Source organism: Phallusia mammillata, chromosome 2, assembly GCF_965637545.1.
Source record: "Phallusia mammillata chromosome 2, kaPhaMamm4.hap1.1, whole genome shotgun sequence".
NCBI classification, from domain to species: domain Eukaryota; kingdom Metazoa; phylum Chordata; class Ascidiacea; order Phlebobranchia; family Ascidiidae; genus Phallusia; species Phallusia mammillata.
In genome coordinates this window covers 31,127,033-31,145,239 of record NC_137253.1, presented here as the reverse complement: position 1 = coordinate 31,145,239, position 18,207 = coordinate 31,127,033, and the positions used below count along the sequence as shown (strand labels likewise).

Here is an 18,207-nt window from a genome sequence, read left to right as displayed (position 1 = left end):
TATTTAACGCGTATTATTAGACAACCAGTAACAAACAAGTATTGTTACGCGCGCACACACGCGCAAAACGAAACGTTGTAGCTAACTACTTGAAACTTTCTTCGTTGGTACATTGATTTCATAGTATATATTTTTTTCTCAAATTCCTGACTTTTAAGTACATTTTAACATTTCTCCCTGACGCAGATTTAAACACTAAATTCCCTGACATGTCAGGGAAAATCCTGACGTATGGCAACCCTATACTATATCGTTCTCCGTGTAGATATTATGTTTCAACTTAAACTTTATTTTCAAGAAATTCACCAAAAAACAACTGAAAAATCTCCTGTAACTACAAATTCAGCCGAATTCGAGTCTTGTCGAGATCTTCTCAACAATGGATTCAGCAAATCCGGTCTTTACACGATTCGAGAAAATTCAACTTCACTTAATGATGGCAAAGCGGTTTACAGAGAAGTGAGTTCAAATATACAATGCTAAATAAACTTTATATTAAAATCGATAATCGAGATTCGTTTTCAATTTGTTTACACAAACTTTGGCGAGTTAATATTGCTAGTTGGGACTCTGTAACGCTATGTGTGAAATTTTTAACAGGTTAGTCGCTTACACAGTAAATGAAACAAAAATAGCGAACTTGTTTTTTTAATTTAGAAAGCAAATACTTGTAATCGTTCGCGCTTTAGTAGGGTCACTCACGCTATAATGTTGTAGATCATAGTTTGCACAAATAATCACGCTTTTTTGCATTTTAGCTCTGTTTTAACGCACAAGCATGCTTTTCATGTAACAAAATATCAGAACATTTGTGCAAAGTGAAACATGTGGATATTCAGGTTTATTGTGACATGACAACTGACGGTGGCGGTTGGACGTTGGTGGCTTCAGTTCATCGCGGAGACGAAAGAAAATGTTCCAGTCATGACAAGTGGTCTTCTGTGCAAACTTGTAACTATGGTTGGCACTATGGTTCCGGGTACTACTACGACTATAATGGCAAAGGTATTTAATATTTCAAGAGTTGTGTAGCAATTAAGTTATCTTTGAGTCAGAGTTGTTTTTCGGGTTTTTCGGTAACTCAATGACTTCACATTGAGTTAAAAATATGAAAACGTGTACGAGAAAACTTTGTTTTATGTCAACAGTATCGAAGGATTGTTCCAGTAAAAAAATATCGTCTATATCAGTGGTTCCCAACCAGGGCCCATGGCCCCCCAGGGGGGCTACAGGCCTAGATTCACAAGAAACACCCACTAAAAGTCATTTTCACTTTACCTTTATTCCCGAATTTAACCGACTACTTCACATACTATTTGTTTATAGTGAGGTTTATCACACTCATTTACTCTATTAGACCTGTTTAAGGCCAAAATACCGCATTCCAACGCGAGTTTGCTATCTACATTTTAAGGGGGGCACAGGTCCTACATGGTAACTTGAAGGGGGCCACGAGGCCAAAAAGTTACTTTAAGGGGGCCACGGTCCACGAAAGGTTGGGAACCACTGGTCTATACGCCCATGACATTGTAACAGAAAATTACCAATTTGGGCTGTGTTGTATTGCAGGATTTAAGTTTTGTTTTATTATGTTCAGGTTCGTCCACGTGGTCAAACAGACTGACGATGGGATCAATAGAAACAGCTACCGATGAAGATTACAAAAGTTCCGATTACTTTCGGGAAAAGGTATGTTTTGTCCGGTAACTTAAAACAAGCCTTAGCATCTCTGATTGAAGATGTATGCTCTAACTATCGTTACCGATTACAACTAAATTCTAAAGTGCACACTGTTCCGATCTGTAAGGTCTCATCAGTACAACTGGTGACAAGAGATCGGTTGTTTTGGTTAGTGTAGTTATGCAATGACACTCCAGTTTGTTGGGAGTAATAGGCTTGAAAGACATGCACCACCTATTCTATATGATGCCACAACTGGGCATACACCACAGAGGAAACTGGGTCACAATGGCCAAGCAACTGCTTGGGAACCAAAGTGAAGTCGGCTCAGTGCCACAGTATCAATTAAAAAGCATCAAGCAAATTAACACTGTCTACAGCTTATCATTTACTTGCTCGATGCTGTTACATAAATTTTGCTGTGGCAAAATACCAATTAGCTTTTATTCTCTTTGTTTCAAGGCTTCTGACGTGATGTTATCTCATGTACCAAACGATATTGATCCTTCGGAATTCGAATCCCAGTCATTCTTGAGATATCACACAACTGATGGCTTCCTCACTAACTATGGGTCGTCGTTAGAAAACCTCTACAGCCATTATGTGCCTTTGAAAAGTTTAGGCATTGTTGGTACGAAATTAATTGATTTGAGGCGCAAAAACGCAACAAAATGTGTACGCCAAAAGATTACAACAAATATATTTATCGCGTAACTTGAGTTGTATGTGAAAGTATTGTTTTAGGGCACAACAAAAGGCTTTAAAATTCATGGATAACTTTACTTTTTGGTTCGGTCCAATGCTTTAATTAAGTTATTTGGAATTTTGTTACCAGGCTTGGACGAAACAATCACCAAACTCGCGAAAACCCATGTTAACATAACATCAGTTTATCCTGATTGGTCCAACTACTGGTACAACTCGGATAAGACAACAACTTTTCTTGACTATGAAGGCGAAACATTACTTGAAGGCAACCAGGTGTGTTTCTTAGTCTTTACGAGAGATAAATAAACAATTTCGAGTAAAATATATACTTTGATTCATTGTAGTTTACAAACTAATTTTGCAAATGTTCAGGTGTTCTTCAAGGTAAACGACGAACCCTACACCAGAATGGAATATGGAAAATCTTACGCGGGGTAAAATGTTTGTTGGCCTAATGTAGTAGGTGTTATATAAAAATGAAACAAAATGAAATCATTGATTATTTTATGATTTTATTTAAAAATTGTTGTAAAAATTGTTAAGCATTTTTCTTACGTTTGTTGACTTAATAAATCCTGATAAGATCATCAATAACTATCATGACAACTTTGATTTTGCTTTAAGATATTCTCATGTTGTACGAATAGCATTGGCACTGTTTCGTATTATTAAATAGGATTTTTCTATAAAAATGCACAGACAAATCCAGTTAATCGCATAACCGATTTACAAGAATTCTGTTAGGATTTAAAATCTTTATGCAATTAAACTGATCCGTCTGTGCATTATTTTAGGAGCCTAAACTCGTATCACGTGAGTAGCACTGATACAGAACATTTCATGACATTGGCAACAATTTCAAGCACAGATGGACATCCCAACAAGTTTAGCCTAAAGGTAAGGTTGTTTTAGGGAAACATTTCCGATTGATAGTTTTCTTCTAAACAACGTCCTTGAAACCAACAAATTAGAGTGAAATATCACTAACTATCATCACACAGACAATGACAAAAGTAAAAACACTAAAAACCCTAAAAAAATTGATCCAACAGAACGCCGCGGAACTGGTCATTCCTGGTCATTGCTGTAAAATCTCCCGTTTTTGATGTGAAACAAACGTGTCGGTCACTAGACTCTAATTTAGAGTTGTTTAAGATGTTTTCGGCATTAAATCGTCATTTTTTACGTTTATTGGGTTAGCCTAAAAGCAAATATTTAACAACTTCAAAATAATATTAATATTTGCAGGTTGCGTCAAACATAAGTGTTGGAGGTTCTACTGAAAACCTTTATGCTAGCTCTAGCCATAATGGATTTTATGCTGAAGCCCATGCACTTCATGTGTACAACGACCAAAACAAACCGACTGTAACCTTTCTCTTCTTCTTCGTGAGCAATTACGAGGTAAAAACTTGAATCCATAGTCCAAGCACATTATTTTTTTACTAAATACGAGTGTGTTAAGAAATGGGACAATTGGCAAGGATCAATAAACTTCCCATACAATCACGACCCAACAAACCATACATATGAATATACTGTAACTGGATCAATGAAAAATGTAATGATGGGATACATGCTTATAACCAGGTAATACTGATGAAATAAACAACTTTAAAACACTACTTTTTGCGCGGAAAAAATAAATTTACTGTCATATTTTTATTGTCATATGAAAAAAAAACAAAAAAACATTTTAATATTTTGCTTTCAAGGAATGAGTCATATTTGAGTACAAATTACAACTGGCGTTATCAAAATGGTCTTCATGATGTTCTAGAACACATCCTGATGCTGTTTGGTGGGATTTGTTACAAGTTTAAAAAAACACTTGATATTTGCATGGCTCAGGTATATTTCTTACATTAGATCTTACCACAACTGATATAAAATCGTTGCACAACATTCCCCAATTTGCTCCTGCTGTCAAGTTTGTGAAAGGATCAATTTCTTATCCCAACCACAACGTAACATCGGGTTATTTACAGTTTAGAGCTTACGACAGCCAAGGTTATGCTTATGCCTTGTGTCCAGGAATCAGGTCTGTAGCAATGTACAACCTTAAAACTGACTCAAAAAAACTTTGGTCTTGACAAACTCTCATTTAAAAGAAGACAAGCAGAGAGTTAAAGGAACTAAAATTGCATACCTAATATTTATTTTGATCCATTTAACAGCTAGTGTTGTTATTATAAATTACCTAAGAGTGTGCTCTTCAGATCTGTGTAAGGTTGATTTTGTTGCTTAAATTGTATTTAAACCAAACGCCAAAGCCAAAATAATTTCAGGCTGCTTTTTAGACTTAACGAAGAAGCAAAGCCTTCCCAATTTTGCCTCGGTTCTCCAGGCAAATTCCATTATTGGGACTACAACCATCTACACATTTGTGGAGATTTTTCTGGTAAGAGCAAATACACGGAAAAAGCAACTGCTGTCAATTAATATACATTGTATGTTGTAGCATGGGAAACGTTGGATGAGCATGTAACACAGGACAGATCCACTGATGGAAATGGAAGATTTGTGAATGATCTCCATTCAACCATTCTTATCTTTACTCGCTAGATCTCACTGTTGAAGATCTGCATTGCTTACAACTCGTGTATCCGACTTTTTATATACTGTTGTTTCGTATTGATTAACTTTCTTCTTTTTTCAAAAAAACGCCCAAACTATGAGTATTATCAAGTTTATAGAGCTCTTCTGGCCAATGTATTTTTATTCCGACGTTTTGACGTCTTATACAGGTCATCTTCATCAGGGTAAATAACACTGAACGCGACTAGTACAGTGCACGATAAACAAAGGGAAAAAATAATGGAACGCAATCACGCCACACCGCAAACACCGCGCGATAACGAATGTTTGGGCCTCTAATCTTCGAGCAGGTGCCTGTAGCACAATAAAAGAGCTCTTTAAACTTAAAGCTATGCCTGGCAGCGATAGCTTATTTATCTATGAGTATTATTATAAAGATAGTTTTCTGTCGCTGTATTAACTTGCAATTAAGTATGTAGGCTATAGCCTATATTTTTGCCTGTCATAATTCTATTTAAACTTCTGTTGCTTTGGTGATATATTTGATCGTATAAAACGCGTTTACTCCTTTGACATATTCGTTGTGAAATAATTTCTATTTGTCTTGTTATTTAAATTATTTTCATCGTGATTGCTGGAAATAGGAAAAAAATAAACCTTCATGTAATAAACTAGAAAATTTTGTTATATCTACGAGCGATTCAGTTTAGTTTTTGAGGGAAAAATATTCAGAAGATGGTTATCAGCAAAGAAAGTGTTTGTTCGTCAACTTCAACTTTTCCATCTATGTTGACATGAAAGTAGTCAGTGTTAAGACTTTCTTCGCTCGCAAGCAACACACACTTAGGCTACTTTGTGTTTATTTTAAGCTTACTTTTCACATTTTGTTGTGAAACAAACAAAAAATAAAGTCTTTTTAACCCAATAAAGTGGTCTTTAGGCCAAAAAAAGCTTTAGAAACACTGTGCACTGAAGGCTAAAGCTCACGCTATTTTGCCTCGTTACTATAAGGACGAAACAGTAATCTGCCCGGTAGTTGATAACTACTCATTGTACAGCTAGTCTCTCGCCGTGGTTAAATTGTGCGCTTAGGCGAAAGGCTGTGGCCATTAGCCCAGCGGTTCCAAACCATTCTGTTGATGTGACCCCTTGATTACATTTGCCAAGTTGCGGTGGCCTCAATAATAAAAAGCCTACAGTGAGCTAACTTCTAAATATCTGACATTGTAGAACACATTTTAGACTAAAATGCTTAGATTTCACTTATACTTTGTTCTTGCAAAACGCAAGACAAAAAAATCTTGATCAAATAAAAACAAAAGTACAGTGGTCATTTGGTCAGCTGGCGTCGAATACTTGTAATTTATCGAGTAAAGATAAGAATGGTTGAGTGGAGATCGTTCACAAATCTTCCATTTCCATCAGTGGATCTGTTTTGCGTCACATGCTCATCCAACGTTTCCCATGCTAAACAATACAACACATTTATATCAGCACTGTTATATTTTGTTTCTTCTATATTTTGTCTAATTCCACACACCAGAAAAATCTCCACAGACATCTTCATGTTTGCGTGTTCCCAGAAAATATCTGTCAGGTGAACCAAGGCAAAATTGTGAAGGATTGGCTCCTTTATTTACTCTGAAAAACACAAAGTCGTACTTTGAATTTTGTTTTAGACAAACAGACAGACAGAAAACACAAAATCTTACTTTTGTTTTGAACAGGCAGACAAACAAAAACACAAAATCGTACTTTGTTTAGGACAGGCAGACAAACAGACAAACACACAAAATCAAACATTGTTTTGGACAGACAAACAAAAACATGAAATCGAATTTTGTTTTGGACAGATGGACAGACACAAAAATAAACTCGGTTTGGACAGACAAAAACACAAAATCGTTCTTTGTTTAGGACAGGCAGACAAACAGACAAAATCAAACATTGTTTTGGACAGACAGACAAAAACACAGAATCGTACGTTCTTTTTGACAGACAGACAGACAAAAACACTAAACCGAACTTTGTTTTGGACAGACAGAAACACAAAATCGTTCTTTGTTTAGGACAGGCAGACAAACAGACAAACACACAAAATCAAACATTGTTTTGGACAGACAGACAAAAACACCGCATCGTACGTTCTTTTTGACAGAAAGACAGACAGACAAAAACACAAAATCGTACTTTGTTTTGGACAGACACACACAAAAACACAAAGTCGTACTTTGTTTTGGACAGACAAACAAACTAAAACACAAAATCCTACTTTGTTTTGGACAGACAGACAGACTAAAACACAAAATCGTACTTTTTTTGACAGACAGACAAATAAAAACACAAAATCTTACTTTGTTTTGGACAGACAGACAAACGGAAAAACAATATCGTCTTTTCTTTTTGACAAACAAACACACAAAGTCGTTTTCTGTTTTGGACAGACAAACAACTAAAACACAAAATCGTACTTTGTTTTGTACAGACAGACAGACTAAAACACAAAATCGTACTTTGTTTTGGACAGACAGACAGAAACACAAAATCGTACTTTTTTTTTGACAGACAGACAGATAAAAACATAAAATCTTACTTTGTTTTAGACAGACAGACAAACGGAAACACAAAATCGTCTTTTTTTGACAAACAAACACACAAAAACACAAAGTCGTACTTTGTTTTAGACAGACAGACAAAAACACAAAATAATCATACTTTGTTTAGGTCAGACAAACAAACAAAGACATAAAATCGTACATTTTTTGAACTAACAGACAAAAACACAAAACCGTACTTCGACAGCCAGACAAACAAACCTGATTCCTGGACACAAGGCATAAGGATAACCTTGGCTGTCATAAGCTCTGAACTGTAAATAACCCGATGTTACATTGTGGTTGGGATAAGAAATTGATCCTTTCGCAAACTTGACAGCAGGACAAGTTGGGGAATGTTGTGCAATGATTTTACATTAGTTGTGGTGAGATCTAAAGGAAAAACATAAAAATTATGCCCCAAAAACATCAGAATGTTGTAAACTAGGTGAAACACCCACCGAAAAGTTGAAGAATGCTCTTCAGAACAGATGGAATTTCATTTTGAGTATGCAGGTAGTCGTTTGACTCATTCCTAGCGACAAAAAACAATACGTAAGAACTAAGTTGGTATTGCCCTTAAAACTATAGTGCAGTGGTACACTTTAGGCCCTACGGTGTATGTTACACCCGGTAGCAAAGCACTGCCCTTGGATTCACCTTGTACCAAGGTTAAAAATCGCTGTGGTATCCTATTTACAAAATAACTATCCTTGCACATGTAAAAAGACCATTTAAAACAGTATTAGTAGTTAATTACAAATAGTTACCTAGTTATAAGCATGTATCCAATCACCGCGTTTTTTATTTGTCCCACTGTAGAATATTCGTAGGTGAGATTTGTTGCCGAGTGACTGCTGATTGGAAAGTCGCTGGAGTATCGCTTGAAACCCCATTCCTACACAAACTTGCATTTCAAAATACATCGGGTAAATTTTAAGGGATGCATTTTCTTCCACAGTATGTAAGCAATTGTTTTTGCAAAAAAACACAAGTTTTAACAACATGCAAACTGTGTGGGGAAGAAAGACACAAGTGCTTAGACTAGGTTGTCCTACCTTGAATGTACGCAAAAAAAGGCTTTTCTCACCAGTTGATTTGTTACATAAAAGAAAAGAGAGGTAACAGACGGTTTATTTTTGTGGTTGTAGGCAAGGACTGCTTGGGTAAGAATATGAAATCCATTGTGGCTGGCAGAAAACTGTCTCACATCGGACAATTCTGCAACACTTGTGTTCGAAACAATCTACAAAAGGGTAACATTTTCGAATTAGCCACAGTGGTCATGCAGTGTTTACAGCAGTGACTCTGAAACTTTTAAAGCATGCGGCACTTTTTCAAGCTAAAATTCAAGAGGAGTGCTAAAAATTCAAAAGTAGGTGTCGGCAACCTTTCAAACGTCAATTTGTTGAGTGTATCAAAATGGTAATGATTTAGGGTTAAAAAATTAAAAATCGATCGAAAAAGGTGGGTAGGAATCATAACGAACTGAAAACAAGCAAATAAGTAAACTATGGTTTAATCAGGCTGGGGTAATCCAGATCTTCGTCTAATTCTTTTCGTCTAATTCAGAACTTGAGGTACAAATGATTGTAATGAGGTAAGGCATTAACTAATGGTCATTGATTAATCCAAGACTTCGCCTTATCCGGACAATTTTTAGGTGCAAACTGAAACTGTTCAGCAATAACCGAAAAAAGAAGTTCACTGCAGTTAAAAATTTATTAAAAATACCACGTCAAAACTACTAATATGAAGACGCTTGACAGGCCTTAAAATTACCCAACGAATATAGGTTGTTGCCGAGTAGCAACCAAATCACCAAGAACTAGTTATTTTTTTAGCAACTGAAAAATGATTCAGAAACCTTTACTTTATCTCCACTTACCTTGAAGCTAAACTTATTCGGGTATCCGTCGAAATTTGAAATTGTCGCAAATGTAATAAATGGAACCGAGTCAGTACTGGTCACGTGGTATGAGTTTGCAAAGCTTTAATAAACAGAAAAATCGTGATGAATTAAAATAAGCTTACGAATTAAGAGTCGATGCTTTAAGGGAAAGACGAATAGATCTTTTAAAAGGGACGAGCAATTGTACGTTGGTTGTAAAAATTGTATTGGTAACAAACAGGGGAATTATGCTGTTTAGAACCACAAAAAAATTCTTTGGAACTGGGATAATAGAATAAGGAAATCTTTTCTTTTTTAAATGGGTGCCCTGTATGCATTGTGCTGAATAGGTTACAAACGTATAAAAGATAAAAAGGAATCCAAAAAATGGAATACATTTAAAAAAAACGTTTAAAATGAATGATTTTTGTCTGTGTCATCTAAAAAAAACTGAAACCTGATTAATTTAACAAAATCAGAAACTGCATCTAAACAACAAACATTTTACCCTGTGTAAGATTTTCCATACTCCATTCTGGTGTAAGGTTCGTTGTCTGCTTTGAAGAAAACCTGGAGATTTGGAGTAAAAACAAGGGTTGGAAATAATATACCAATCCGGTTAACCGCACAAGCAATCTATCAAGTTTTTTGAGGCGATTATCTGGATTATAAAAATGGGTGCTTTACGATTTTTTTTAAATCTTTGAATTGCATGATCCGTTAGCTACAATGTTTTCGTTGACATAGGAAATAATATTAACTTAATCTATAGCCAAATTGGTCGAACGGTCAGCGCCTTGTGTTCGTAAGGTAGTGGGTTCTAATCCTATGACGGTCACTTGCGTTTTCCTAAGCAAGAAACTTAAGTGGCGTTGCTCCAACCCAGTGGTTCCCAATGGTTAAACTAAATTAAGGTATCCAACTGCCTAAAATTATAAAATTTTAACTTTGCAACGAAAACGAGTATTTTAGATAAGCAATCATAGAGTGACTCAAAAAAGACACAGATTGATTTCAACCAGTGGTGGGATTCAGTCGGTTCGCGTTGGTTCTATAGAACCGTATTACGAAATTTTATATGATCAGCGAACCGGTTAGCATAACTGGCAGTTTCAATGGACTTTTGTTAACAGAACTGGCTGAAAAATATGACTTTTGCGATAGGACCGGCTGACTAAAAATTTGAACTCCACCACTGATTTCAACTTTAACGTATTTACAGATAAGAGACAAAATTTACCTCTTCACGAAAGTAATCAGAACTTTTGTAATCTTCGTTGGTGGCTGTTTGCACTTTTCCCATTGTCAGTCTGTTCGACCATGCCGTCGAACCTAAAAACGGAATACAAGTGTTGGATTTTATTCGCCGGAGATTTTAACCAACTTTTTTACTCAAGCACCTTGTTCATTTGGGTAATAATCCCAAATAGCAGACCACTTATCGTTTTCACGACATTTCTTTTCGTCTCCGCGATGAACTGAAGCCACCAACGTCCAACCTCCGCCGTCAGTTGTCATGTCACAATAAACCTTTGTACACAAATAGAAGCAGATAGTTTAACGTCGCCCACTGGAGCTAGGTTTGTGATAAGTTTTTAGAGCTCCCGGAAAAATGTATTTTTATTCCGACGTTTCGACGTCCTATACAGGTCGCCTTCATCAGGATAAATGACATTGAAAGCGCGTAAGACAGTGCATGATAAAAAAAAGAAAAAAAGAACGAAACGCAAGCACGTCACGACGCAACGAAAACACCGCGCGATAACGAATGATCGATAACTAAGGTTGTGACGCCGGAAAAATTATAATCCCGTGTCGTTAAGCTAAAAGAACAATCTTAAATGCTTCGCATCTTTATCCCAGCAACATTCATTATCAAATGCAACAACCTATGATTTAAAGCACAACTCTGGACCCTTGAAATAACACTAACACGCCAAATCACAAATCGAGGGAAATTCCCCAAGGTGCGACTAACATTTTTGGCATATAAACAGATTAACCCAATGCGCACAGCTAGGAACAAAACAAGTATATCCCAACCTCGCTATTTACATTCTTAAACTTTTGCGCACAATTCCGTCACGTAACTATTGTAGCATGTTAGAAAATTCTCCAAGCATCCCACCTTCCTGTGGTCAAGCGTTTTAGAGGCACTCCACAACATAAACACGCATCTCACTTAAATGTATCCTGGCTGCATATTAATATCCCCACAGTGTAATAATAAATCCTGGTAACTGATTCTGGGAATCATTCCCTGTTCTATTGCCCTTGTTGCAACAATTTCCACCTTTTTTATGATTCTATTACAAGTTTGAGAAATGTTTATAGACACTGAATATGCTTTTTAGCGAAATTAATTTGTTCTTTTTAACACTGTCAACTGATTTTAACTGGAAATAAACATTTCCCAAACTCAGCAGTGTAATAATAGGTGACATGGATGATTTGTAAGTGTGCGGCAAAAATTTGCAAACTCTCTTCATCTGTTTTAGAAATGAGAGATTGCGTTATAACACTAGAACTTTATTTTAATCTAACTTGTTACTAAAATAAATTATACCCATTACATTTTTATGCAAACACGCTTTCTTTGTGATCGTATTTTACAAAGTAGGCTATGCTGCGGAATAAAAACTGTGGTATGTCAGTGTAAACAGTTGGAACCACAGACCAAAGCACATTTGCTGATTACACAAGACTTACTCGAATTACACAAGACTTACTCACCCATGTGTTTAATGGGACGGGGAAGTGCTGTTTAAATGTGGGGTTTCCATCAAATATTATGTTTGTAAACCTACTTGTCTGTACATCGCTTTGCCATCATTAAGTGAAGTTGAATTTTCTCGAATTGTGTAAAGACCCGATTTGCTGAATCCATTGTTGAGAAGTTCTTGACAAGATTTGAAATCTGCCGAAGTCTTAATGCTTGATTCTATAACACTGGGCAACAAAAAAATATTTTTTTACTGGTGTCTATAATTTTTTACTTGATTTTGACTATTTCCAGTGCCCTGATTTCAAAAATGCAATCGGTTTATCTGTATCACGTCTAGTTTTCCTGTTATGGTACATCCACGTTTGAAAAACAATCTATATATATGTATACACTATGGTGAAACTGGTTTCAAGTATTTTATTTGGAATTACCCTTATTGCAAGAACAAAATTTTGAAATTAATTTTAAATGTAACAGGTGGACACTCCTAACCAACAAAATTCAACATATAAAACAAAAAAATGTTTCAAATTTGTAAGTTTTTAGGTATATCGGGTATAGGCCTACACATTTACTTCTGTAACTTTCAGAAATGACTGGCAGCAATATCGTCCCGTTTAATTGACCAACAGCAGTTAGCCAGGACCACATTATTTAGGCACGTCTCGTTTTACTGATATCCTGTTGGAACCTTTCAGCTTAATTCTCATCATATATATCCCTAATGTTTTAAGGGAAGTGTAGCTTTATGCTCATTTTCGTACCGAATTTTTCAGATCGCATAATAACTCAGTTATGTACTCTTTTCTAATAATTTCAGTCCCTTTCTACTATTTTTGTTCATTACTGCAATATTCCAGTCAACATTAGGTAAGTGGAGCCCATTGCTTGCCCTAAACCCCTAAAGTCACATCGAAGTGTACAAGATATGCACATTTGATACAGATCTTTTTTTTTCTTTTTAGTTGTGTTGTATGGATATTCACCAGTAAGGTAGCATAAAACATCTTGTTAATTCATGCAACACCTTATAGATGACCTAGCCACTATTAATTTTAGCTTTACCACCTTGCTTTACAAGTCTGAAAATCACTCCATAAAACACGTGTAGTTTAAAGTTACCACTAGCTTGCACCAACCATTTTTAGGCAGAGCATAAGCATAGAACATATATTCATGCTATGAAACTGACTGCACTGTAGGAAACTGATGTGTATAATGTAACAAAGCTTTAACAAACACATAAAAGCATGATTTTAATGTCATTGAATCAATATGGTCATAAATTTTGATTTTGTAAATAACTTAAAAAGTTGATCTGATTGAAGAAAACCGTAATGATTTTTAAAATCAGCACCCCAAAATTAGTCAATATCAGTTTTAACATTAAAGACACCAAAAATTGTGTTGGCCAGTGTAATCAACGACGTAACTCGACTTAAAAAAATGATTTTATCCCTCGTTCTTTTACTTCGTTAAGTTTAGTAAACTAAATCATGGTACGCTAGACTTATTAAAGGTGATGTAGGCCCTACCTAATCAGCCGGTTACTAAGCATTCCCATATGGCAAGGCACAGGCTAGAACAGTGGTTCTCAAAGTATGGGTCGCGACCCAAACATGGGTCGCGCAGGGTCAAAAAATGGGTCGCGTGACTGAATTATTGCATCATAAGCATTTTATGTGGCTTCATCTCAGTAACTTGCAGTATTGCATCATAAAGTTTTGATGGTAGAGTATAGCCATAGCCAAGTACAGCCTCACTCAACCACGCTGTACAGTAAAATAAACAAATCATTACCGCTTACAGACAATTGCCTTCCAATTTTATTGTTACGCACATGGCGATTGTAACGTCAGATCACGGGAAACAATAGGACAAGTTAATCATGCGAAACTGCACTTGGAGATGTAACAGTTAGCGTTCAAGGATGAGTTAGTATTCGTACAAGGAAAAAACAAACACATTTTTTGTTGTTTGAGGCTTGGATCGTGAGATGCTCATAAAGCTCAGATTTGGGTCGCGCTGAAAAAAGTTTGAGAACCACTGGGCTAGAAAATATAAAAATGGGATTCGAACCCACGACAGGAGCCTTACAGGGACTCACTTGCTTAGTAAAGAGCCCGTCGAACTACCAGCACCGCTGCTTGCCTTTAGTTAACTATAAGTAGGCAAGCAAGAGGTTTTTCAGTTTTTTATTAATCTGTGCTGACACCGAAATCCCGTGACAAAAAAGTCGTTGGTACTTTTACATAATTCCACCGCAGGCTAGATTTTTGCAGCCTGTGCCTTGCCATGTGGGAATGCTTGGGAGACCAGCTGATTTGGTACACGCCTTTAAAAGGACTGACGTATTATGATTTATCGATATGTATGCCGTAATCGCTAGTCTGCATCACTGAATCGACGCCCCAGGGCTGATCCCAGTATGAATATGTTTACTTTTACATAAGGTTGGTCTGCACCTAATATGAAGTTTCTGAGGGTGGCCCAAAAACTAACTTTTTGCAGAAATTCTTACTATATAGAGCGAAATAACCAAAATAGACCACTTAAAAAATACCGAAACGACAGGACGGAAAACATGTTTTCAAAATAAATTTACTATACAATTCATACCATGGTTTTCGGATTCACTGCTGTCTTGAATTTGCGCTACCGTGTCAAGTTTCTAAAAACGAAATATCGCGAACCTCTAAAATTTATCCGATATGAAAATTCAAACTGCACAAACTGAGCCTTACCCAGTAATTGGGGGCGACTAGAGCTATGACCACAATCTGCAGTAAAGTCAACAACACGCCCAAAATTATTCCAAATTTCTTCAACTTTCCCCCAGAATTATCTGCAACAAAACATACAGAAAATTAAAAAAATGCAGATATTAAAACGAGTCGTACTCGTTTAAAGCAGAGCAGTCAAATCATTTGGTTTACAATTTAAGAACAAGTACAAAAACTGAATGAGGAAAATAAAGGACAAAATAGACGTCAAAAAAATGCTTTATTATGACGTTATTTTTCTCATTAAACTTATGAACAAATCCGTGTATGGTTTTCCAATGCTAAAACAATTTTAAGAAGACGAATGTTTACAAAATCCGATATGATTTTAATTTAGGTATCTTGTGCAACATTTTAACTTGAACGTCAAGTTAAAAAAAGTAGTGCAAAACAATAAATTAGCATTGGCACACAGGTCGACACAATTCTCATACTTGTATCGTCAAGCATTTCCAATGAAGATATGCCCATCTTGGATAACTTTCACTCCAATGTTAAAAGGCCACTCTTTATGCCGTTTCAGATCTATTGGAACCCGTAGATTCAGAGGCTTGTCCAGTCCAGTACATGAAATACGGAGACAATAAAATATGATGCATGTCACGGGAAATAGTGCAACAAAATAACCACCTCCATATGCGTCAGCAAATGACTGGAGTGAAAAATTAAACACTTTCTGCTATTTGCGTTGGACCAAAGACCTCCTACTGCGTAGGTGTGATCGGAAAAGGTCCGTCCACGTCAGAATACATAGCGTGTGACGTAAGTGAACCGACTGAATTGCGACACAAAACGGACCACAGTGCAGGATACCCGCCTGGATATACAATAACAAATTGATTTTTACTGCACGTATTAGTGATAATTTAATCAAAGTTCCTTAACACAAAAGCAACATTAACATAAAAGTTATAATATAAATCAAGTGTATTGCTTGTAAAGAAAGATAATGGACCAAATTGATTTTAAGTGTTCTGTGTTGATTTGAAATTGCTTGGCAAATGCTCATTCTGCTATTTCTGATAACTTACTAAAGACTAAATCAGTCCTAGGTCCTGCGGAGCAATCAGCCAAAAATTGTGAGACAAGATGTAAAATATTCGCCACCAAGATAATTACAGTTAATACATTTAGGGCCTTTGCTTTTAGGTTCAAAGTTTTGTTTAAAAAACAACAACTAATGATTAAAACATACTGATGGTGATATGTACACAACAAGCTGTATTGCTGTCATAAAACAAAATAAAGTAAACACACTTTAGTTATATATAAAAATAGAAAAGTGATCAACATGATTCTAGAATCTGACAAATAAAATTGGACAAACCATGCTTGTTGTCTCTAGTTAGAATGTGTATAACTGGCCAGTGGAGAACAGGGAATGAAATGAGGTGCTGATTACACTGCAGGGTTTGAAATGAGTACAATTTACAAACAAGGTACACATACACACTCTCCATCCTTAATCACCAACCAGTTGTGAAGTCATTAACATAAAATGAACAATATCACAGTTTGAAATAAATGCATGTTGTTTTGATAATATCTGTTGTACAAAAGTTACAAGCATTGTTTGGAAGATAAAAATTTGACCAGATGAACTTTAAAAAGTGACAAATACATTAGGCAACATGTACCAGTTGTTAAAAAATAGAAATGTGTCCCCACAAAACAACTTTAAGTCATTAATGTCAAAAAAATGAAAGCAACAACAACATTTTGTGAGTCAATGCTTAGTTTTTTGAACACTATTCTATAGTCTTAAAAAATACAGCATAGATTATCACCATATATGTCTATTAAAATTCATATTTAATCAACTATACTTCTGTAGTTTTTACAGAAATTTGCAAACCAATGTTTTCAATCTCAAATGCTCACAGGAAACAATGGGCTGATGGAATTTAGATATTGGAAGCACTTTCACTTTCAAGATTTAGTTACTTAAAGGCAAAAAACTGCACTTTTGGTAGAAGACAACTTCCCTACTGTTATTATGTGGTAAACTTTCTACTTAACAAAGGAAAAATTCCAATATTATTGTCGCAATATTTGCGGGAAATACAAAACGGTCAAATGTGGATGATTGCAGAGGAAATAGATACACTGGATGAGTGCAAGCGTGTCGTTTGGAAAATAATTTATTGCGCATGTTAGTGATCAATGCAAACCACATTGTGGTCATGGGCACTGACGTACACAGGAAACTGAAGGCGGCTGAAACTGTGTAGAACAGAGGTGGCCAAACTGCGGCTCGTTGAGCCTTTGTTTGCGGTTCTTAAATGTTGCACATGCATTTCCCCATCTTTCCAATTTGTTTAACCCAAAGATAAAACAATGTATTCTATACGTATTACCAATAGACTGACTGCTAGTAATAACCAATGTACTTTCCGAAAACCGAAAAGAACATTATTGTACAGAAGTGTGCTAGCTTGTGCATTGTAGTCAAATAAGCTTATATTGTCAGATTGAAGCTGTCAGGGGTGACATTAAAAACATTTTACATTTGTATTATGGCTTATCCTAACAATAACTGCAAAGTTTAAAATAAAAATCGTTGAGAAATAATTGCAAAAAGAAAGATTAACAGGAAAATATAGCCTTTAAAACAGAATGGGATTAGGAGTTTGCATTTATTGATAATGGAGGTAAACCTATGTGTCCTATTTGTCAAACTTCACTTAATCATTACAAAAGTAGTAACTTGAAACGTCATTACGAATTTAAACACAAAAACTTTCCCATCATATCAGCCTAATTTCAAACATCTTGCTGCCCAGGTCGAGACTCACGGTATCACCACACAACAATATTCATTATTTGATAGCGTACACTTCATTGTTGGGGAATAAATTCGTTTTTTTTTTGTTGCGGCTCTTTTAAAACTAGGTTTTGTGATATGCGGCTCGAGTATGAAGCAGGTCTGGCCACCCCTGGTGTTTGATAGCATTGTAAAGTCGCTATTTAAACAAATCGAACGTAAATTTAGGTTGTTGATGCACTACTCAGTTAAGGTTACAGTTGAGTTAAGTTCATTTCGCTTGGTGAAAGACACATAGCGACACAATTGCACTAAAAAATCACTATAAGCAGGAAATAGCTGCGCAACATTAAAACGTTATGGAGCGCAAAACAGTAAAGGGCACAATTGGTGGATACAGCTTACATAAAGTCCAGGATTTTAGCAAGAGAAATTACAATTAAAGTTGAAACAGAATAAACTAACAGAATAGAAAAAAACTTTATGAATAACTTTATGAACATACTTTTAGGCATTTAAGATAA

The 18,207-nt window shown here is 35.8% G+C and overlaps 2 protein-coding genes across 2 annotated transcripts; one reads left to right on the top strand and one right to left on the bottom strand.

The window, feature by feature from the left end:
• The first annotated feature begins 851 nt into the window (after positions 1–851).
• LOC145213301 (uncharacterized) lies at positions 852–4,953 on the top strand. Its single transcript, XM_080081527.1, has 12 exons — positions 852–1,005; positions 1,598–1,689; positions 2,143–2,311; positions 2,516–2,661; positions 2,761–2,822; positions 3,183–3,285; positions 3,637–3,792; positions 3,854–3,978; positions 4,104–4,189; positions 4,240–4,429; positions 4,689–4,789; positions 4,850–4,953. The coding sequence occupies exons 1-12, from the start codon at positions 852–854 to the stop codon at positions 4,951–4,953; spliced, it is 1,488 nt and encodes a 495-aa protein (XP_079937653.1).
• Positions 4,954–6,231: 1,278 nt separating this feature from the next.
• Positions 6,232–15,751, bottom strand: LOC145215097 (uncharacterized). Its single transcript, XM_080083752.1, has 14 exons — positions 15,354–15,751; positions 14,881–14,981; positions 14,756–14,807; positions 12,219–12,360; positions 10,812–10,941; positions 10,652–10,743; positions 9,920–9,981; positions 9,409–9,511; positions 8,579–8,766; positions 8,291–8,418; positions 7,982–8,055; positions 7,743–7,913; positions 6,467–6,567; positions 6,232–6,393 (listed from the first exon to the last, which is right to left on the bottom strand). Exons 4-10 carry the CDS (start codon positions 12,228–12,230, stop codon positions 8,325–8,327), a joined length of 681 nt encoding a protein of 226 aa, XP_079939878.1. The 5' UTR covers positions 12,231–12,360; positions 14,756–14,807; positions 14,881–14,981; positions 15,354–15,751; the 3' UTR covers positions 6,232–6,393; positions 6,467–6,567; positions 7,743–7,913; positions 7,982–8,055; positions 8,291–8,324.
• Positions 15,752–18,207: the final 2,456 nt, after the last annotated feature.